General features: G+C 46.2%; 1 protein-coding gene across 5 annotated transcripts in view; it reads right to left on the reverse strand.

The window, feature by feature from the left end:
- Nucleotides 1-2,102: 2,102 nt before the first annotated feature.
- Nucleotides 2,103-21,754, reverse strand: part of MTOR (mechanistic target of rapamycin kinase) — a 104,694-nt gene continuing 85,042 nt past the window's right edge. For 3 of the 5 annotated variants that reach the window (XM_036461033.2, XM_045570611.1, XM_036461035.2), the window contains 20 exons: nucleotides 20,312-20,560; nucleotides 19,627-19,727; nucleotides 18,859-18,955; nucleotides 18,467-18,565; nucleotides 18,081-18,203; nucleotides 17,501-17,683; nucleotides 16,997-17,131; nucleotides 16,604-16,778; nucleotides 14,747-14,882; nucleotides 13,708-13,855; nucleotides 13,295-13,417; nucleotides 11,855-11,937; nucleotides 10,219-10,291; nucleotides 9,675-9,749; nucleotides 9,153-9,288; nucleotides 8,405-8,470; nucleotides 6,536-6,616; nucleotides 6,191-6,271; nucleotides 3,645-3,750; nucleotides 2,103-3,028 (listed from right to left, as the gene is read on the reverse strand). In XM_036461033.2, the coding sequence (XP_036316926.1) occupies nucleotides 3,013-3,028; nucleotides 3,645-3,750; nucleotides 6,191-6,271; nucleotides 6,536-6,616; nucleotides 8,405-8,470; nucleotides 9,153-9,288; nucleotides 9,675-9,749; nucleotides 10,219-10,291; nucleotides 11,855-11,937; nucleotides 13,295-13,417; nucleotides 13,708-13,855; nucleotides 14,747-14,882; nucleotides 16,604-16,778; nucleotides 16,997-17,131; nucleotides 17,501-17,683; nucleotides 18,081-18,203; nucleotides 18,467-18,565; nucleotides 18,859-18,955; nucleotides 19,627-19,727; nucleotides 20,312-20,560 (2,286 nt within the window). In that variant the 3' untranslated portion in view covers nucleotides 2,103-3,012. Of the gene's footprint in view, nucleotides 3,029-3,644; nucleotides 3,751-6,190; nucleotides 6,272-6,535; nucleotides 6,617-8,404; nucleotides 8,471-9,152; nucleotides 9,289-9,674; nucleotides 9,750-10,218; nucleotides 10,292-11,622; nucleotides 11,735-11,854; nucleotides 11,938-13,294; nucleotides 13,418-13,707; nucleotides 13,856-14,746; nucleotides 14,883-16,603; nucleotides 16,779-16,996; nucleotides 17,132-17,500; nucleotides 17,684-18,080; nucleotides 18,204-18,466; nucleotides 18,566-18,858; nucleotides 18,956-19,626; nucleotides 19,728-20,311; nucleotides 20,561-21,754 lie in introns of those variants that run through there. The other 2 variants (XR_004992031.2, XM_045570612.1) reach the window with 2 other exon arrangements.

Below are 21,754 nucleotides of genomic sequence, written 5' to 3' on the forward strand. Positions count from 1 at the left end.
GACCCGGGCGCACCGCGCATGTGCAAAGGGGCGGGTGTTAGGAGTGAGTTGGGGCTGTCATCCACGTGGTGAACTTTACTTTTTTTTTTTTTTTACCCCCATATTTTATCCCATCAACCCAGTGATTTAGCGTGAGACCCGTAGGACCCAACTACCCTCATATTTATTGTTTGTTTTTAATTCTTACCCGAGGATAAGTTTTCCATTGCTCTCTAGAGAGTGAAAGGGAGAAACATCGATGTGAGACACATTGCTTGGTTGCCTCCCACATGCGCCCATCCTGGGTCCGGGGATGGAACCTGCAACCCAGGTATGTGCCCTTGACCAGGGATCCAACCCTCAGTGGACACTTAACCACTGAGCAAAACAGCCAAGGCTATCCTTAGGTTTAAAGCTAGCTCCTCCCCAGCTCTGGTTCGTCCCCCTTCGTGCTCTTGGTCTTGGCTCCTGCAGTCATCCCCTCTCTGCATCGGCTGTATCCTGGCTACTGGTTCATTCCTAATAGCCTGCTGGAGGAATCTTTCCCAATAAGAGGCAAAACAAAAAAAACACCACTCTGCCTCACTTCTCTTTCCAGTCACCATCTCATTGCTCTTGCTCCTGTAGGCAAAGCACTGGAAAGGGCATCTATCTGTATGCTACTTGCAATGCCTCCAACTCCTCCAGTCACATGTTCCTCCCCATCTACACCGCTGGAGCCACTTGCTTAGGCGCACAGTGGGAACTCAGAGCACTTGCTGAATGTCTGGAAGAGCTCTTGTTATGAGGGAGGCACTACTAGGCAGCTCAGGAGATGGATTTGGAAGCTCTGTGGGAGTATCCGCTTCCCAAGGCCAGGGCTGGGACCTCCTTAATACAATTCATTAAGTGTTCATTAAGTGTTAGCTGTAAGCATTCAGGATATCCTATTAACAGGATACTTGTTTTTCACTGTCCCCTTCCCCCAACTGTGTACCCTGGCAGAACAAAGGCCTAGTCTGATGCATTTTAGCAATATTTTTGAGCACTTATTAATATTTCACATGGTTCAATCTAATGCCATGCGTTAAGCTGCAATGCATGCTTTACATGGGCTACTTCACCCTCAAAACAACCTTATGGGGTAGATCCTACTATTATTGCGCTTTCAGAGGAAACAGACTCAGATTCTACCTCTGTTTTAAAGCCTCACATGGTTCCCTGTTGTCCACAGCATCACCTCCTGGCTGTTGAACTGTGAGACAGGCCAGGCTTGCCCATGGTACTTCTAGCCTCCCTTTAGTGCCTATTATTCCTTTTCCTATTAGTCATTTCATTCCCCACTGGCCACTGAAGCAGCTGTGCTGAACTATGAGGTTCAACTGTGTGAAACGGCCCTTTTATGTATCAACATGGCTCATACGTGCAATCTAATATAACTCGTTATTTGCCATTCTGCCCCTAGCCAGTTTTCCCAGTGGCTGAGCATTGGTCTGCAGACTGAAGGGTCCCAGGTTTGATTCTAGTCAAAGGTCACACCTCTGTTACAGGCTCAATCCCCAGCGCCGGTCAGGATGCAGAGGCAGCCAATCGATGTGTCTCTCTCACATCGATGTTTCTCTCTTTCACCCCCTCATCTTCCACTTTCTTTAAAAACCAATGGAAAAATATCCTCTGGTGAGGATTAACAACAACAAAAATTTGCTATTTCTGCACCCGTTTTCTGCTGAGAATGTCCCCAGTTGCTTCCTCTGACAGTTCATGCTCATCCTTTAAGACCCTTGGCAAATGCACCCTTTCCATGCCTTTCATGGCTCGCCGCCCAGTGCAATCAGTGAATTCAGAGCCCACCTGTAGCTCACACCCTCTACGTGGCTCCTCACCACTTAGCACGGCGGTTATAGTCCACTCCGGCCTGGTAAACAGCCTGAGGAAAGGGGCCAGGTCACATAGATCTGGAGTCTTTCATAGTTCCTAGTACTAACTGCTTAATGAATGTTGGAGGAATAATTGCTTTCTTTATGAATAATTATAAATAAAAAGCCATTCATACAAAAAAACAAAGGAAAAAGCAAAAACAACAATAACAACAGCAAAAGGGGAAAAAGCAAAATAAAAAAGGAAAAAATAGTTATCTATACACGTTTTTAAAACTCTGATGTCATTTATTGGCACAAAAATTATTCTGCTACAACATGGAGTCTAGACATGGTACACTTTATACTTTGTGCACTTAAATGTTTCTTTTGCTCATCATTTCCAACATGTTGGAGGTGAGGCCTCCCCTCTGTGCTCAGCACCTCCATGACATCACTTGTTTTCCAAGCCCCTGCTCTAAACACAGAGCATCAGACCTCACTAGACACACCCAGAACCGTGTGGGCCACTCCTCTGCACGGTGTCCCTTCTGTGCTTGTGCTCAGCCGAGGCCGCCGGCATTCTGAAGAAACCCCCATCCTAGTGGTCTGGGTCTTGGACTGAAGTGTTACATCGCAGCATCACAGGTGAGGCAGAAGACAGACCTTTCCCACCCATTTTGGTCCACCTTGCAAATGCTGTTTGTTGGACCAGTGAGGTAATGGGATGGCTGAGTGATGAAGTGGGCTCCTCCCACTTCCTTCCAGTCCAGAATCCTAGGACGCGTCCTCCTTGATCCGAAGTTTCTGGACTGCACTGAGTTTGCTGTGTGCATGTTGACAGGAAAGAGTAGGACACTCTGCTATCAGCAAACGCTTACAATGAGTTGTGAGTGAAGTCAAAACCCGTAATTCTTAAGTTATGATCTTCTGTTCCCCAAAATCAATGGCTTGATTTCTGTAGGATCACTGTCCTGGGAACCAAATCAAGCCTGTGTTTCAACAATATATTCTTCAACAGCAGCTAGAAAGTTGGTTAAACCAACTCTTAATATACAGTAGTTTGTTTGTTTTTTCATTTACATTTTGAAATATTTAACAAAGCTGAACTTCTGACCACTGTGTCAGCTTAGTGGAAGCAAACACCAAAGTACAAAAGGCTCAAGAGGAAATGCGGTGGGCACGTCTGGGCCTCCAATTACCAGAAAGGACACCTAAGAAGACAGAAAGAAAAGGAATATTTTAATAATTTGGGCTCTTCAAAGCTTTTCACAGATAACTGACAAAGGAAAGACCAAGGTCTGACGACCCCTGGGACAGTGCCTGAGATCTCCCACACTAATTGTGTAGGACGCACTCATCTTTCCCAGCCAATGCTGAGCCGGCTGTGCTCCCAGGACACTTCCCTATCGCCCTCTCTCATCTCTCCCTTCAAGCGTGCCTCAGGCAATCCATCAGAGCAGACCCAAGTGGTCCTTGATGTTACAATCCCAGATCATAGATGTGTCTTTTCATCTTCTCTGTCACTCTCTGGTTTCTTTTTTCTTTGCCCTTCCTGTATCTCAGAACTGACAGCAAAAGTCCAAAAAGATCCCTCCACCCCATGAAAATAAGGAGTCCTCTTTTCTAAACCATGTTAAATGTACTTTTAACTTATTTTGGTGTTTGCCTTTCAAATATATATCCTTTTAAAAAAAATTTCTTCTTTTTAGAGCAATAGCACACACAGTGAATACAACTTTTAAAGAGACATGAAACAATGATTACACTTCATGGGTATCCCGCAAATCACATGTGCGACTGCGCATGTACTTAGAGACGCCTACTCACCAGCCAATGTAGCACTGGCAGAGGTTTTCGTGGGATGTGGCTTGTTTGATGAGCAGCTCCACTTGTGTTGGGACATCCAAAGTATCATCATGAGAGAAGTCCCGACCTAGGACAAGAGAAACGAGAACATTTAATCTGTCCCTGGTTTTCAACTCCTGTTTGGCTTAAATCTCCAGGCAGCCCGAACCAGTTTATCTTTATACAGGTGTACAAAGGCTGTACGAGAGCTGGATTTTAAATTCACCTCCACGGCCGAAACCGGTTTGGCTCTGTGGTAGAGCGTTGGTCTGCGGACTGAAAGGTCCCAGGTTCGATTCCGGTCAGGGGCATGTACATTGGTTGGGGGCACATCCCCAGTAGGGGGTGTGCAAGAGGCAGCTGGCTGATGTTTCTCTCTCATCGACATTTCTGGCTCTCTATCTCTCTCCCTTCCTCTCCATAAAAAATCAATAAAATATATTAAAAAAAAAAAATTCACCTCCACGTGACTTGAGCCTTTCCTCCCCCAGGACAGTTGCTTCCATTATAAACTTATAACCTCGAACCTCGAACAGGCACGTGACCCTGCCTGGCCAGCTCATGCTGTTTCTTTGGCAACATGCCTTTCCGTGTCCACGAGGATTATTCAAGTCCTCTATTCTCCCCAAATGTCCAGACCTCTCCTCTGGCTTCTCGCCCTCATCTCCTGAATTACTGTCCTCTCATCCCTGCACAGCCAAACTTCTCCAGTTTTGAACTTGTCTGCTTTCTTTGCTTCTCTCTCTCACTTCATGTTCTCTTCAATTGCTTCAGTCTCTCTGCCAGGCTCATTCCAGCTCTCAAAAGGTCACCGATGACTTGGAGCCACCTTTGAGCCCTCCGCATCATCAATACTTTAAAAATATATATATATTTTATTGATTTTTTACAGAGAGGAAGGGAGAGGGAGAGTTAGAAATATCCACGAGAGAGACATCGATCAGCTGCCTCCTGCACACCCCCCACAGGGGATGTGCCCGTAATCAAGATACATGCCCTTGACTGGAATCGAACCTGGGACCCTTCAGTCCGCAGGCCGATGCGCCATCCACTGAGCCAAACCGGTTAGGGCCGCATCATCAATCCTTTTGATTCCATCTCCTAATAATGATCTTTTGAATTCATCCCCACTGCCACCACCCTAGTCTAATCATCTGTCTAGCTGGGATGGGTAGGGAGCTGTTCTCTCCCCTCTAATCTGTTCTACACACACACACACACACACACACACACAGCCAGAGCAGGCATAGTATTTCACCCACCCAGGCCCTTCTCTCCCCTCCCCCCTCCCCCCCTCTTAAAAACCTTCAGTGCTTTCCCACTGCCCTTAGGATATACTATAAAAATGTAGGCTCCTGTAAGATCTGATCCTGGGCTACTCAGAGTCAAAGCATTTTGCACTGGGCTCCTCCCAGCTTCCTTTCTCTGGGGCAGTCAGACCAGCCCACTTTTGCTTTGGGCCTGCCTTCCTTCTCTGTCTCTCTCTGGGCCTCTTTTCTTGCCACACTCCCTCCCACCAGAACAATACCCTAATTGACTCCTCTCAGATTTTACCTCCTGGGCTGGTTTGCGCAGGGAACCTTTCCTGAGTCAGGTACTCGGACTGCGTTCCTCTGTCAATGGTAGCAGAGCCCAAGTCCCTTTCTTCCACTTAACACAGGAGAGTTCCCCTTCAGAGCCGAGCCCCGCAGAGGCAGGGAACCTGTCCGTTCTGCCACTGTTTCCTCAGCACCCAGCTCTTGCAGGTACTCAGTAAATAATATACCCTGACTACTACTGCGTGCCAGGCCTAATGTTAATCACCGGGCACTCATGTCTCACTGGAGCTTCACCGTCTTCTGAGAGGCATTCTCATCACCTTCAGACCAAGAGACACACAGGAAGCGGTGGAGCTGGGTCTTTAGCTTCCCCGACTCCCGCCCCATGGCACACTGTCTGGTCACTGTGACATGCCTCCTCTACAAAAGCACGCATTGCTCTCCTTCCAGAGCAGGGGTCCTCAAACTTTTTAAAGTGGGGGCCAGATCACGGTCCCTCAGAGAGCTGGAGGGCTGGACTATATGAACTACTAATTCCTACTGTAACACCTCGGCTGCGCTCACTGCCCAAAAAACCTGGCGGGCCAGATCAGACTCCTCTGAGGGCCGCATGTGGCCCGCGGGCCGTAGTTTGAAGATGCCTGTTCCAGAGTCTCCACTGGATTACAGCTACCAAAGTTCACATCGGCATGATCAGGTGGTCAGATTTGCTCTAATATCAGTCACGATAAAAAAATTTCTGAATTTGGCTGACTTTGAACCCAACATAACTTTACTTACCTCTGTTCAGCTGAGATTAACCACATTACTTGCAGTAAACTTATTAGAAAGAGAATCAGAGAGGGTTCTTAATTGATGGTTTCAGAGACACTCCAGTTGACAGCATGGTTTAGGCACCACCACTACTAGAAAATGGGGGTGACCACCATTCCAGGAGAGAAAGTCGCTCGGAGTTCATGTCCTTGTAAGTAAACATGTCCACATACTCACCAGTGAGCTTATCTCGAACTCTGTTAATAATCTGGATAGCTTTCTTATTTAGGGCCTCTGGTTTGACCAGACCATCTCCAACTGGAATACACAAAAGTAGAAGTAACAGTAAGAATTGGATCATCACAACAGGTTCAATAAACGCCCCTGCTTTTCCCAAATGTGTTGAGCAATTCTTCCTCTGTGTCTCCTGCTGTTCTCAGAACATAATGAGAAATTCATGGGACCTTTTTTGCTCAAAGGCGGTTTTGTTGCTTCATCTCATTGACCCTCTTGTGGTAAAACATAGCTGCTATTTTCTTAATGAGCTAGTTATTGGCACAAGTCCTCAGAGGCTGGACTTACTGAAAGAATGGATAGATTCTGGCACTGTGGTCCCCGTTTTCTTGTGGGCTGGTTCCCCAAGTTCCACACCATCCAAAATTTCTAGGAGGAAAACAATCAATTAGCAGAAAATTTAAAAAGCCATTGTTCTGAGGTATTAGCTCTAATTCTTCACACACTATTTTCCTTCTGATCCAGGCCCTACCTACCTCTAAGGGGAAAAGAAGCATTATGTTATTCTTTATGTATTACAAAGCATGACTTTTCATGCATATAGCATTAATGAATTGTTCTGACATAGAGAATAGGAGTATGAGTCAAATACCTGATGACTTATTTGGTTCGACAGAAACTGGCAATAATATAAAGAAAACCAGTTTTCAATGGGTTACACATATGACTGAGGATTTTTTAAATTCTCAATATGTTAAGAGAGAAAGAGAGAGAGAAACATCGATGTGAGAGAGATACATTGATTGGTTGCCTTCCATATGGGCCCTGATTGGGGATTGAACAGTAACCTAGGTATGTGTCCTGACTGGGAATTGAACCAGCAGCCTTTTGGTGTACAGGATGATGCTTCAATCAACTGAGCCAGGGCTGAAGTGTTATTCTTTGGAGGAACTTATACATATTCTCTGTCACTCTCTGGTTTCCTTTTTCTTTCAGAGTTCAATAAGTCTCACATCCTTTGGATGAGACCAGTCGCTTGCACAAGGTACCTCAGATCCCGTGTGTGACTTAGGTATTTAAGGATGCTCTCATGTGTCTAGGGTAGAGTACACGCATGTGCAGAGATGTAACCCAGGATTCCAATTTCCTGCCCAGAACATCCTTCTCTCTTCTACCCATCTGGATTCCATCCGTTCAGTAAGTCTCAGCTTAAATGCCACCAACCCAAGAGCTCCCTTACCAACTGCAGTTCAGACTGATTACTCTGCTAAGTCCAGTCGTTCTATTCCAAACCAGATCATGTGGTACTTGATTACACAATGGGATTATTACTTAATATATATTTGCGTCAATTCTATAATGTGATTCTGAGCTTTAGAGCAATCTCTATGTCACATTCTTTTTGCATCCTTAAACATTATTTGGCTTAGCTAAGTAACTAGTTGCAAATGCTCCATAAATGACTGAAGAGAACATTTACGTTTTTTCACACCCCCAACAGTATTTCCCAAAATGTGAACTGTGTGATGTTAGATTTTATGAGGAAAGAAGGGATAGGCTGGGGTTTGGGGACAAGAGGAAGGCTAAACAAGGTTAAACCGCTTTCCTGTAAGACCTCTGAAGACTGTTCATGCACAAACCCTGTGGGGTTCTGGGCCTTGTGGGCATGACCTTCCCAGGGCCCTTTCTGTGGACCACTCTCTTGGAAACAATGTTCACGTGGTTTCCTGGCTCCTGAGGCAGCAATGTGAGTTCACTTCTGCTGTTTCCATCTTCCCACTTCTGAGCTGTTAACAATGCTTTAGGATCATGGTAGTATAGGTAATAACTATCCCAATCCACACACTGCTAAAGGCATGCTAAATACTAATATTCAGACACACCTTTGACTTTATTTCTGTAACTACATTAAGCTTGATCAACATTTCTGAGTTTTAGGTACCACTCCCTCCTGAGAGGCATTAAATAAAAAACATACACCAGGTGCTTGGTGCTCAGTAGGTATTTCTGTACAAGTTACTGAGGTTAAATAAAGGCCTCTGAGGTAAGGCTTTGGCAGTGATAGAATCTTCCTTCCCTTAGGGTGACTTCCTTCATACTCAGCATCCGTTCCCACCGTAAGCCATGCCTCCCAATGGCAGTGGCGGAGCTCACCCTGTTCTAGAAACACTCTGGATGGAAGGGGACAGAATGTGCAGTCTCCCACTGGGCACCCACCTACTGACTGGCCAGCAGAGTAGGAATCTGTCCTTGTCCGGGACCGCTTGTTGCCTTTGGTATTTGCTAGAGAAAGAAGTAGAAAAGGTTAAAGGGTGCCTCAGACTTTGACTTGAAAGAAACTTGGTTGATGGGACATTTTCTTACAATCATAAAAATACGGTATTTCCAAAAGCTTTATCCTCTAAGACAGAACCAAAGATGTATCACTCAGGAGTCGCGGGTGGATGTTAGCATGGATGTCCAATCCTGAGGGACTCCATTTCGTCAGGTTGGATTTAGATAATGTAAACCAGATCCTTTTAAGGTAAAAGCATGACTTAACCGCAGTGATCAGACTCCTCTTGTTAGTAAACTCTTCTTGTGAATAAACTCAGGAGGTGGGAATGAAGGGCAGATGGGGATATTGCTGACTCAAATCACAACTGTTTGCATTTCCTATCAAAATTCCAGCTTGTTACTCTATATGAAACCTAACCAAACAAAAAGCACTGAGGTATTTTACTTATACTGAAAAATATTTTAGTTAATATTCAAATTGGTGACTGGAGTTTTATGTTCTGGTTAATAAAAATACTTGAAACTCATTTCCAAACACCAGAGCTACTTTGTGAAACGTAATGCAATGGCTCAGTAACATGGCTCAGGGTCCAGGCTTGAAGGGCCATAGGCTAGTGAAATGTACTGAGTCAAACACTCCTATTGGGAGGGTGCGGACTCCAGCCCCGGGGCACCTGCTAATACTCACTGTCCATCAGCCTCCAGTTCAGCAAGGGGTCGTAGACAAAGGCTTCCAGCACAGCCATGACGCTGTCCTTGTGTTCCCGAAGCACTTCCATCACTGTGTGGCATGTGATTCTATAGTTGCCATCCAGACCAGTAACCTGTACAAGGACCAGAGCCACTCACCACACCAGTCACTGACACTGGCCCCTTACGGCCTCAGGACTGAAAGTCACGACAGTCGAGAGGGTCCAACACTCCCACTGAGGAAGCAGACACAGGCCAATACCCATGTATCAGGCTGGGAATGTCTTCAGTGAGGTTACAATTGTGATTCATATGAAACGTGATTCATGTGACATAAAGAATGGTAATGCTTTCATAGATTGATCATTTTTAACACAATGGAAAATACGAGAAAAAGACTACAAACATACTCCAGGCATTCTGGGGAACTGGTGAGCTCTAACAAGCAAGTCTGTTGTCAGAGAGGGTTGTAATTGTACTGCCCCTGATTCAAAGTAGCTTGTTACCAATATCTACTTACTTCCATAGCATTGGTCAACATTCTTGTCAGTCTAAACGGAATCTTCTCTGGGAATTTCTCTCTGGTCATAGCCACCTGCAGATAATAAAGGGAAAAACCCAAGTCCAGTCGTTAGATAAAATTCTTTGGCTAATGCCAGGTAAATGAAGGCGGGGGGGGGGGGGGGGGGGGAGGGAAGCTTTCAATTAAGCACAGAAATGAAATAACTTGAGTTTAGTGAGGGGACTTATCACAGGGATTTAAAAGACAACTAAGGAGAAAAATGAGAGGGGAAAGAAGAAACAAAAAGAAAAAGTATGCATCACGCTCAGGCCTTGGACCGGCAGGCCGTGTGGAGGCTTAGGGTCCTCCTTTCAAAGAGGCTCAGTGAGTGAGTGGCCCTTATCCCAAGGGCGGTTTGAGTCCAAGGAAACCAGTATTAAAGAGCATGGATTTCATTTTTCAGACTGACATCCTAGCACCTTGGCAGGAGAGGCAGGGTGAGCTTGAGTTTGCCAAAGTGGTCAGAGGAGGGTGAAAACTGGCCACCCGGGAACATGCTCACCTCAAAGCAGTCCCCGAAGTCAATGTGTAGGATCTTCCCGCTCAGCCGGTCCAGCATCAGGTTGGATGGGTGTCTTTGAGAAACAGAAATGGAGACCGGGGTTGAGGGGAGGAGAGGGTCAAGAGAGAAACTCTGATAAATAAATCAACAAGTATGTGATACTCTAGGCCTGTGGTCGGCAAACTGCGGCTTGCGAGCCACATGTGGCTCTTTGGCTCCTTCAGTGTGGCTTTTCCACAAAATACCACAGCCTAGGCAAGTCTATTTTGAAGAAGTGGTGTTAAAAGAAGTTTACGTTTAAAAAATTTGGCTCTCAAAAGAAATTTCAATCGTTGTACTGTTGATATTTGGCTCTGTTGACTAATGAGTTTGCCAACCACTGCTCTAGGCCACAGGTTGGCAAAACACAGCTGTCAGGCCAAATCCAGGCCCCCATCTGTTTTTGTAAATAAAGTATTATTGGAACACTGTCACACTCAAAGTTTTGCTTCCGGATGCTTTTATGCTACAACAGCAGACATGAGCAATTGTGATAGAGATCGTATGGCCAACAAAGCCAAAAATATGATCTGGCTCTTTAAGAAAAAGTCTGCCAACCCCTGCCTTAGGCCTGAAACAGGATTTATCTGTGTGAATCACAAGCTGCCCACGATACCATGATAATCTAGTCTCAAGAAAAATCGTTGCTGGCAGCGTTGGTATCTCAGAGTGACAGGCTCTGTCATTACTGTCAGGACCTATAACAGGGCCTTGTCGCCCTGAGCCCACCCAGGCAGAACCACCTGAATTCTGTAAATAGGCATTTTGCTTTTTTTTTTTTTTTTTTTTTTTTTTTTAAGTATTTATTATTTTGTATGATAAAATTATCTTTACTCTCAAATAAGTGTTTGAGACATGATCCCAGGAGAAAAAATAGTGGACATAAGAGAAGTAGTTTTTTTAAAAAGTCTATTGAGTCAATTTCTGAACATTCCTTAACCACTCTTCCAGTCAGTACATTAAGATGAAATTTATGCCGAGACCGGTTTGGCTCAATGGATAGAGTGTCGGCTTGGGGACTGAAGGGTCCCGGGTTCGATTCCGGTCAAGGGCATATACCTTGGTTGCGGGCATATCCCCAGTAGGGGGTGTGCAAGAGGCAGCTGATCGATGACTCTCTCTCATCGGTGTATCTAACTCTTTCTCTCTCTCCCTTCTTCTCTGTACAAAATCAATAAAATAAAAAAAATAAAAAAATTAAAAAAGATGAAATTTATTATGAAGAAATATTGGCAAGATCTACTTTGGTTGGTTTCAATTACATAAATAGAATTATTTATCTGAACATAGTGGTGATTGATAAATGTTTATTGAATCAATCAAATCAACTAGATTTAACATGGTTTTTTAATACATGAAACCAACCTATGCAGAAAGTAGTACCCTTGAACTATGATTTTCCTTCCCTTTAGTTTGATGTGTTGCTCGCAGGCATGGATAATAAATAGGAGACTAAAGTTGAGGCCGCAAAAAATGCCTAAAGTACAAAATACAAACATTTACCAAATGGTCAGAAATCTCATTGGAAAACAAAACAAAATTCAAGACCACCACAATGGAGAAAGAAGACCTAAAGAAACAAAGTAAATTCACTCACCTATCTCCCAGGCCCAAAATATACCCAACCATGGACATGACAGCTAAAGAGCGGGTGTAATTGGTTCTTCGGTCAAACCACACCTAGAACACAGGAGCAGGAGTGAACCAGGCTCTGGAAACGTTACATAGTTCCCACATAAGTATACACAAGCAATTATTTGCTTATATTCTATCATAGGCAGTTAGAATGTAGAATGGAATAAAGATCCCAGTCACAATTACAAAAAATAAGAAATCATGCTTGGAATAAACTAAAAAAAATGTGCAGAAGTTAGATGAATAAGTAAATTAAACTCAGCTTAGAAATGTAAAGACTTGAATAAATGAAAATATCCATTTAAGGATATCCAATTAAGATTGTCAAGATATCCGCCCAAATTATTAGGTACGTTTAATGGAATTCAAAGAAATGTCAGTGGCACTTTTTTGGGGGACCTTGACAAAATGTTTCAAAAATGTATCTGGAAAATATTTAATAGCCAATGAGAAGAGACTTGTATTAGGAGTCCTTGAGGAGAAACAGGCAGAAACATCAATGAGAGAGAATAGAAGCTCTAGAAAGAAATCCCAAGACGTATAAGAATTTAGTGTATAACATAAAAGGGGCTTGGCTGGCATGGCTCAGGGGTTGAGCATCTACCTATGAACCAGGAGGTCACAGTTCAATTCCCGGTCAGGGCACAGGCCGGGATTGTGGGCTCAATCCCTAGTGTGGGGTATGGAGCAGGCAGCCAATCAGTGATTCTCTCTCATCACTGATGTTTCTATCCTCTCTCCCTCTTCCTCCCTTTCTGAAATTAATAAAAATATATTTAAGTGAAAAAAAAAAAGAATCTTTTAAATAGGGGAAGGACAGGTTATATTGTGGCTAATCATCATAAGAAAATAAAATGTATATCCTAATACTCTATTCCAAATTGGGTTAAAGATTTAAATGCAAAAACAAATCCTATAATTATTACGATATATGTAAAAAGATATAATCTTGAAGTGCAGAGGGCCTTTCTCCCCCCGACCCTTTTTTTTTTATTAGGGTTTTTCTAAAGATAAAGCCCAAGGCACAACTTTTAAATAATTAAAAATCTGGTAACTTGTAACTTTAAAAATGCCTGTATATAAAAAAACAAACAAAATTCAAAACAAAGAAACATACCATTAACAAAATTAAAACAGCAAATAAACAGAAATTTATAACACACATGAAAAACATTTAATCACCTTAATATATAAAGACCTCAAATACTATCATAAGTAACAGGAGAAACATTAAAGTGCTAAATCTACATCTGCTAAAGTGCTCGGCTTACCCATTTAACCTTTGTAAGAGAGGATTACACATAATCTCCAGCTAATGATGACAAAGTGTGCCCGCAGGAGATGCACAAACGGGAAAGATGGTGCGCCAAGAGCAGTGAGCGCGTGGGGCCCAGTGCCGTACCTCAGAGCTGGGACTCTTCAGCCACAGCAGCTTGGCCAGGTCGTCCCCGGCTGTGTTGTTGACGGCATGCTCAAACACCTCGACCTTCTGCATCAGGGTTAGGTGGTCGTAGTCCGGAGCCATCTGTATCAGGACACAAGCATTCTAGAGCAGCCCAAGACAAGCAGCTTAAACCCAAGGAGAAATAAGGCTGAGGTCCGGGCAGAGCTGGGTTCCAATTTCACCACCACAGCCAGAAGGAGAAGTGAAATAAGAACGTTGCAAAGGGAAAGAATGGGAGGGGCCACTCAAATCGGCTTTTCAGTGATGGACGTACAGAAGAGACAGAAAGAGAGCTTTGCATAGCCTTCCCCAACTGGTCAATTCTGCCGCAGAGGCGTTGTAGGGCTGGGGCTGGCAGCCTCATCACATACCCGCAACATGATGCGATGCTCGATGTTGAGAAGGATCTTCTTTTTCTCCCTGTAGTCCCGGATGAGGGCGTGCAGGGTGTCACAGTGGGGGACCCAGCCGATGAGGCCCGAGTTGGTTGATAAAGGAATGACTGCGTATCTCTGGATGCTGGTGCCCACGGGAAAGCAGGGTTATTGTACAGTAAACAGAGTATGCCTCTGACCGCTCAAGGCACATGCAAACTATAATAGTTCCACTGAACCCCTGCACAGGGCTGCTGCGAGGTGGGTGATGAGGGCATTGGCAAAGAATTAAGGCATCACCTAAAGACGGTGCCCTGACAGTGCAGAAGCACAGCAGTCTCCCAACCAGCCTAGCAAACTCAGTGCTTTGAGGGGAAATTCAGTCATTATTTCTAAGCCTAAAATAACCTCTCACATGTTCCAACTCAGCTTGGAAATGTAAATATTCATCATTTTAATAGAAAGAGGAGTAAGAATACTGCGGACAGGAAAGGTCTGGCTGAGGTTGGAACCCCACCTCGGCTATAACACATCAAATTGGCAGAATCTCCAGTCTATTTTGATCACAAAGTGTCCCATTCTGGATCCTTCGGAGGTTGTTAAAGACATTTCACATTCGAACACTAAAAATATGGAGGATTTGCCGAAACCGGTTTGGCTCAATGGATGGAATGTTGGCCTGCGGACTGAAGGGTCCCAGGTTCGATTCCAGTCAAGGGCATGTACATTGGTTGCGGGCACATTCCCAGTAGGGGATGTGCAAGAGGCAGCTGATCGATGTTTCTCTCTCATCGATGTTTCTAACTCTCTATCCCTCTCTCTTCCTCTCTGTAAAATATCAATAAAATATATATTTTTAAAAAGTAAAAATATGGAGGATTTTTCTTTTTGTGTTTGATACCGTGGCTATTGATGGCTTCCTGTCAGGTATATATGTTTCTTATTTTTATTCACACAAGTTCGTGACTACCTGGGAGAGATGTAGGAAAAAACTAGCAGACTTCTCAAATCAGTGGCATCTCCATGCACCGAGTACCTGAGGTTCTTGCGCAGAGAGGTGGGGTCGTTGGCCAGAAGGGTGTTGACCAGGCCGAAGAGCTGCATCACGCGCTCGTCCTGCCGCAGGTCTTCGTGGCCCTTCAGCAGGAAAACAAACTCGTGCCCGTTGCTGCCTGTGAGGAATGGCGGGAGCAGTTAGAGGAGATCAGAGGGTCTTAAACCTGTCAGGGGGTAGACCACCACTGTCCTCAAAAGATCCTGCAGACTGCAAATAAAACTCCCTAGAATCGATAAAAAGAACAGCCCTGCTTTTGATGCTCCCTCAATTGATGTTCAATTTAAAAAGAGCCAGACTGGTGTGGCTCAGTGGATGAGCATCCACCTATGAACCAGGAGGTCATGGTTTGATTCTAAGTCAGGGCACATGTCTGGGTTGTGGGATCCATTTCCAGTAGGGGGCGTGCAAGAGGCAGCTGATCAGTGATTCTCTCTCATCATTGATGTTTCTATTTCTTTCTTCCTTCCTCTCTGAAACCAATAAAAATATATTTAAAATAAAGAGCCCTAGCCAATTGGGCTCAGTGGATAGAGAGTAAACCTGTGGACTGAAAGGTCTCAGGTTCGATTCTGGTCAAGGGCACATACCTGGGTTGCAGGGTCCCTGGCAATTGTCGGGGTGCATGCAGGAAGCAACTAACTGATGTTTCTCTCTCACATCGATGTTTCTGTCTCTCCCTCCCCTTTTCACTCTCTCTAAAAAATCAACGGAAAAATATCCTCAGGTGAAGATTAACCAAAATTAGTTACATTTAAAAAGCTCTGTCTTTAAGGACCAGGGATGATTCTTTTTATTGTATTTCAGAGAGAAACATTAATGTGAGAGATGCATCGATTGGTTGCCTCCTGTGTGAGCCCCAGCCGGAGATTACTAAACCTGTGACCTTCTGGTGCATGGGATGATGCTCCAACCAACTGAGCCACACTAGCCAGGGCAGGACCAGGAATGCTTCTGCAGAGAAATGGTCATTCTGAATGTTTCCCTTCCCAACACACTCTGGCCTTCTCTGTCCTGCTCTGACCCGAGAAGCCTGGCCTCCAGACTACATCACCTGGGCTCCCCGTTGGGCTTGGCCAATGAGGGCACTGGCAGGAGGTAAGAATGCAGGAAGAGACAGGTCAGGGTATTTGCCGAACACCCAGCCTGGCCACAGCTCTAGAAGCAGCTATGTCCCTCTCCCCGGGCTATAGCTGCTGGTGGTAAAGGCCCTTGGTGGGTCTGGAGAGGGGGGGTAATAGCTTCTCACTGTTGGTCCTCTGCTCACACATCTGGAAACAGTTCCTTCATTGGGTCTCTCTAACTAAATATTGCCGGGAACCTGACTGACACATGTTTTAGCATTAGAAGATTCCCGACAGATAGCAAACCTCACTGTAAGGATTCATTCCTACTTGTTTGGATTTTACAGACATTTCCCACAAAGATGGGCTGTGATGGTAAAAACAAACAAACAAACAAACAAACAAACAACAGTCCAGAGCTCAGAGGCCTTCCTTCAATATAGTCTGTCACGTCCATGCACTCAGAAGGCTCTGTCGGCCTCACCAGTCTCCCCCAGCGCTGCCTCACAGTTCCACCATGCTGCAAACTCACAATGCCCCCACTTGGTTTTGTGCAGGATCATTATGCTTCACTTACACAAGTGCAGCTTTATGAAGCACTAAAAGTCCCAGGGAGGAAGGAATAAGGAGAAATCCATTTGTCCTCTATCCCTCTCACAGTAAACATGGGAGAGACAGAGCATGTGAAAGATCAGTGTGAACAGCAAGCAGTACTTTCCAAGATGGGGTTGGGGTTCAGCCAGGGTAGGAGGGAGTCGCACATAGTGGTCCTTACCCATAAGTGTCAACTTCCGGGGCCTCTGCTTGGATGTGATGACTTGCAAAGATGGTGCTATGGACTGAATGCGAATGATCGGCTGGTTGGGGTCATATGTTCCTGGCACAGCCAATTCAAGGTCCCGGCACATCAGAAGTTTAGGGGAAACATATTGCAGCTCTAAGGATGTGAGCTGTGAATAATTACCACAGGGATTAGTTTTCTGCCTCCAGGGAGGAACTAAAATGCAATTTAAGTATTTTTTAATGAATTGCTAATAGCAATGACTCGTCCCAAATCTGCAAGTACAAGTGAAAGCAGGTGCTTTGGGAGTAGCGTTAGAACATTTGCAGGTGGTAAAACAGAAAGGATTATAGTGACAGTAATCCTGCTAGAGCCTGAACATCCTACCTGAGGCAGCTGCTTTGAGATTCGTCTGAACACATGGTAATAGAGGTCCCAGGCTTGGGTGAGGTCCTTGACATTTCCTGATTTCATGTACTTCCTGCACCACTCTTGGGCCTCCATTAAATCTCGACCGTATGCCTGAGAGAAATGCAGGAGAAATTGGCAAATGGTCACGGGGGTTGAGTTAAGCCACAGGCTAACTCCCAGCAGACAGCAGCGCCCCTCAGAGCACACTGGCTGGGAGGCAGTGGCATGGATGGCTTACAGTCCTGGAGCTGCCAATTTCAGGATGGCTTGTTAGGTAAAGTAAGATCTCGTAATGGAGCTTGTGGTTTTCCACTTAAAATTTTGGGAGGGTTTATAATTTAATGACAATTAAATTTCTGGCGTTTTTATATCCTGTGACCTCTGACACAGTACATTTTATTCAAGTCAGTGGAAAGGCTAGAAGGAAAGGGGTCTGACAAAGGCTTTGGGCCGTGTCTGTCAGGCTTTGCTACCCGGTACCTGGTTAAAGGATGTCTCCTTCAGAGTCTGGGGACCCCGTTCCATCATCGCGTGCAGGGGCTCCAGCACCTCAAACATGCCTTTCACGTTCCTCTCCCCAAAGTACAATCGAGAAGCTTCTTCCAGGCCTTCGTGCCACATCTCATGCCACAGGATGGCCACTCGAATCAGCTCCTCACTCACCTGGATCCCAGAGGGGAGGAGAGAAGACCAAGGATAAACTAAACTCAGAATGCCTTGGAGAAATAGAAGGTGCTCTTTCTGGCAGCCAGAGGGAGCACGCAGCACCGTCAGAGGAAGATAAACAACAGCTCAAGGCCCACATGTGTCAAACACAAGGCCCGCGGGCCAAATCCGTCCCGCCAGGCCTTGCAATGTGGCCCGCACCGCGCTGTCATCACTGCACTCCGCTGCGTTTCCATCACAATGACAGTTTATGACTGTTCAGTAAACCATTCGGCCCGCGATTTAGGCTGGATTTTAGATTTTGGCCCCTTCTCTGATTGAGTTCGACACCCCTAGCTCAAGCCCTCTGGCCCGGCGACCAGGTCAGTGGAAGCCCGCACGGCTCCGGACTCACCATCATGGCCTGCTGCACCAGGGTGTTACTGTGCTCGCACATGTTCTTCAGGATCTTGTTGGCTGCGTTGTGACGGGCTGTGGTGGTAGACTTAGAAGCCACAGTCAGAGGGTAGATGAGGGCCTGAAGCAAACAGAGAGGAATATGTGCAAACATGTGTGAAAGGAGCCTGACACCAACTTTAAGGAGGAGGACAAAAGAAACTGTATGACCCTGATGCTCATTTGAGTACCAGGGGGGCCATCGCTCTCTGAAAAAGGCTGCTGGGTCTGCAGGACGGGAGCCGGCCTATTTCCCCACTGTCTCTGGAGCGGCTTTAGGGGAGGCTGAGCACCAAAGCAAAAGGCAGCTGTCAGATGAGCAACTTGCCCAAGGTCTCCACATACCTGGGGGTGGTACCGCCCGATGTCTGTGAGAAGCTGGTGAATGAGGCGGCCCACCAAGGGCCTGGGCGTATCAATTCTTGCAATGAGCTGAGGTATAACCTGTTATTAAAAAAGACACAGTTATGCAGCATGTGAGACATGGAAACAACTCTGGGCAAGGACTAGCTCTTGTCACTTGGTTTGGTAGATTCTGTTGGGCACTGAAAGGATTCATTCCCTTCAGTTCTTTAAAAGAAACTAATGAAAATATGAAGTCTCGACCTTGGGACTGATCCCTACTTCCTCACCACTGTATACTGCAGGCCACCTGCTACTCCCCACACTGCTCGGCTCTAAGAGGAGATGGAGGAGTGAGAGTTCACCCATGCTCACCTGTAACCAAGTGTCCTCACCTGTAACCAAGTGTCGATCTGGATGGCTTTCACCCCTTCCACTAAGGCTTCATTTACATCTGGCCAGTGACCATAATCAAACCATAAGGTGAGGACTCTGGAAAAGAAAAACGAGAACGTCACAGGAAATTGTTTCCCGGCGTGTCTGTTTCTCACCTTTAAGACTGAGAGGAGAATTGGCAGGGCTTCAAATCAGTGGCTCTCCATGGTGTTTGCTCTCAGGACCACTGCGAGTGGGTGGGTGGTGGAGGCCGCAGTGTTCGACTAACACCACAGGATCATCCCAAGTGAAAAATCATTTCATTCAGATAAGGTGGAGCTCAGAAATCTAACAGGCCCATGGGCAACCCAGGGATAATCTTTGCACAGGTAGAAAGTTGCCTAGACACCAGTGGCAATGCAGAAACCTGATGCTTAGCCAGCTGGATATCCCAAAACAAAAGGAGGCCGCCCTTGTTACCTATAGCCCTGGACTGGCTGGTCCATGCCATTCATTTAGCCTCAGAGTTGGCTTTAAAAGCTGAGGGGGTTTCACCAATATTGCAACTAAGAGGCGAGTTGCTTCTTCTCTGTGTAACAAACCACAGGGAGACTCCTCAGGCCCCTTCTCCTCCTTAGTCTTTGCAGGTTTCACCCACAGGGGTGGGGCCTGGCCAGCGGTTACTCTTGGATGTACTGATTGGTGGGGAAGGAAGGAGCACTTTATAAATAACTTCTGTGTTCTGCCATTCCCATGGCCTACCAGTTTCCCCTTCCCGTCCCTGATACCTGAGAGTATCCTGGAGGTTGTTGCCTCGTGACAAGGAGATAGAACGGAAGAAGCCCTGGACGGCGGGGACAGTGTACATCAAGAGGGTTTTGGATAGATCCTGTAGAAACACAGGTGTTAGTGATACTCCTGTCTCAGCTTTCTCATCTGTAAAATGGGCGAAAGCTCCAAGAGTGGCAGTGAGGAATAAGTCAGGTAATGCATAAAAAGCCTTTCAATCGGTACCTGGCACATAGCAAGCACTCACTAATAAATAGCAGTGGTGTCATAACTGTTATTATCTTGGGGTCATGGTGGCTTCCTGAGCAGGGTGGCAGAGGAGGCGGGCTGAATCTCTGAACGGCCCAGGGTATACTCTGAACTGACAGCCCAGACAGAGGAGGGTCCCGCCAGGGTGGCCTCAGAGTGGACCGGCAGATGTGCACGGCCACCCATACACACAGGTCAGGGCCTGGGGAGGATGAGCTCATGCACGGGAAGAAGGACAAGGAACTCGTTCTTCGGCTCGGGGCTATGTCAGCTCTCCAAACAGTGTGCACACAAAAGCTCCATCGATGCCACATGGCAAATAAGCAAAGCTTTCTAGCTCCATCTGGCACTTTGGAGGAAAGCCTCAGATTCCTATAAGCCCAGCCACCTGTCCAATCAGAGACGGTGGTCCCCAGGGGAGGAAAGGCTGGGTACCTCAGCGACCTTCTTCTGCAGAGGAGAGGGGGTAGGGCTGTTCTCGCTGCTCTCAGCCTCGCTCTCGCTGTTGCTGCCCTCAGTGCTGGTGGCGGTGGTGGTGGCAGCTGCCGTGCTGGAGGCAGTGGTCGTGTTGGTGATGTTGGCCCCGCTGGTGTGACGCAGCTTCTTCTTCTCGTCGCGGGCTTGGTTCTGATGTTTGTAGTGGAGCACAGCTTCAAAGTTCATCACTGCCCACGCGTGCCAGGCCTGGGTGGGGCAGAGTGGGGACAGACATGGGCTGTGACCAACAGCAGCGGAGGGGGCTTGGGCATCAAGGGCTGAGAGCCTGAGGACAAAGATGAGGAGGCGCTGTGACTGCCCTTCCTCATTGGTCAGTGGAGCAAAACTTCAACTCAGTTCGATGTGGCTCACTCATGTGTGGCATCTACTGTATCTGGCACTGTGGTGAGTGCTGTGGGGGAAGGGCATCTGAGAGGAGCAAGCTCTGTCCTGATAAGGGACCTTCTAATCTAGTAGGGGGCTCACGCACAAACCTGATGACAGGCAGAATGCGACAGGGGCAATGAGAGATGGACAATGGGAATGCCAGGGACAGGCCTGGTGAGCTTCACAGAGGGATCTGGGGTACGTCTTGCGCAGCCTTTGATGGGCAAGGAGAGGACAAGCGAGAGCAGTGGTCAGGACTTCCTGCCGGGGAAAGAACAGGGACAAAGATGCAGGTGTGACTGAAGCTTAGGGTGTGTGCAGGACAGTGGTAATGGGAAGGCTAGCCAAGTGGCGGGGTCAGATCACGGAGGGGTTGGCATAGCAGGCTCAGGAGGTCCATTTCATTCTGCAGGAGACGGAGCTTTACTTTGGCACCAGTGCATACACCACATGATTTCAAAGGACACAGGTTCAGGGCAGTGATGGTGATGGCCTTCACCAGCTCATGTGACAGTGAGAAAAGGAACACATTTAGAGCACCGGGACATTGTGGAGGGTGAATTTTGCTCATCCTCTAGCTCTCACACCAGGCAGTTCAATGGCTGTTTGTGGGAACCCCAATGCTTATTGGATAAGTAATTATTTAATTTCCTTAAAGGAGGAACCAATCACACCTGAGGTTTGGGCCGCAGTGATGCTATGGCACAGCACTGAGTGGTGCAGGAAGCATGAGGCAGAGTTGGATTGGGCACCTACTAAGTTTGCAATCAGACTTTCTAAATAATATAAAATTCCTTTGTGTTCCTTGCTAAAACCTTCCTTTAATAAAACCGTGTCCATTTCTTCTCCTAAGCGGAGAGACTGATCATAACTGAACTTTATTTGATGAGTAGGAATTCTACAATGACCCAGGTTCAGTTTTCCATATCCTCATTTATTCAATAAATAGCTCTTGTATATCTACTATGCACCAGGCCCTGAGCTGGGGGACAGGGTGACAAGACAGAGCAGTCC

Source organism: Pipistrellus kuhlii, unplaced genomic scaffold (assembly GCF_014108245.1).
Source record: "Pipistrellus kuhlii isolate mPipKuh1 unplaced genomic scaffold, mPipKuh1.p scaffold_m20_p_34, whole genome shotgun sequence".
NCBI lineage: Eukaryota > Metazoa > Chordata > Mammalia > Chiroptera > Vespertilionidae > Pipistrellus > Pipistrellus kuhlii.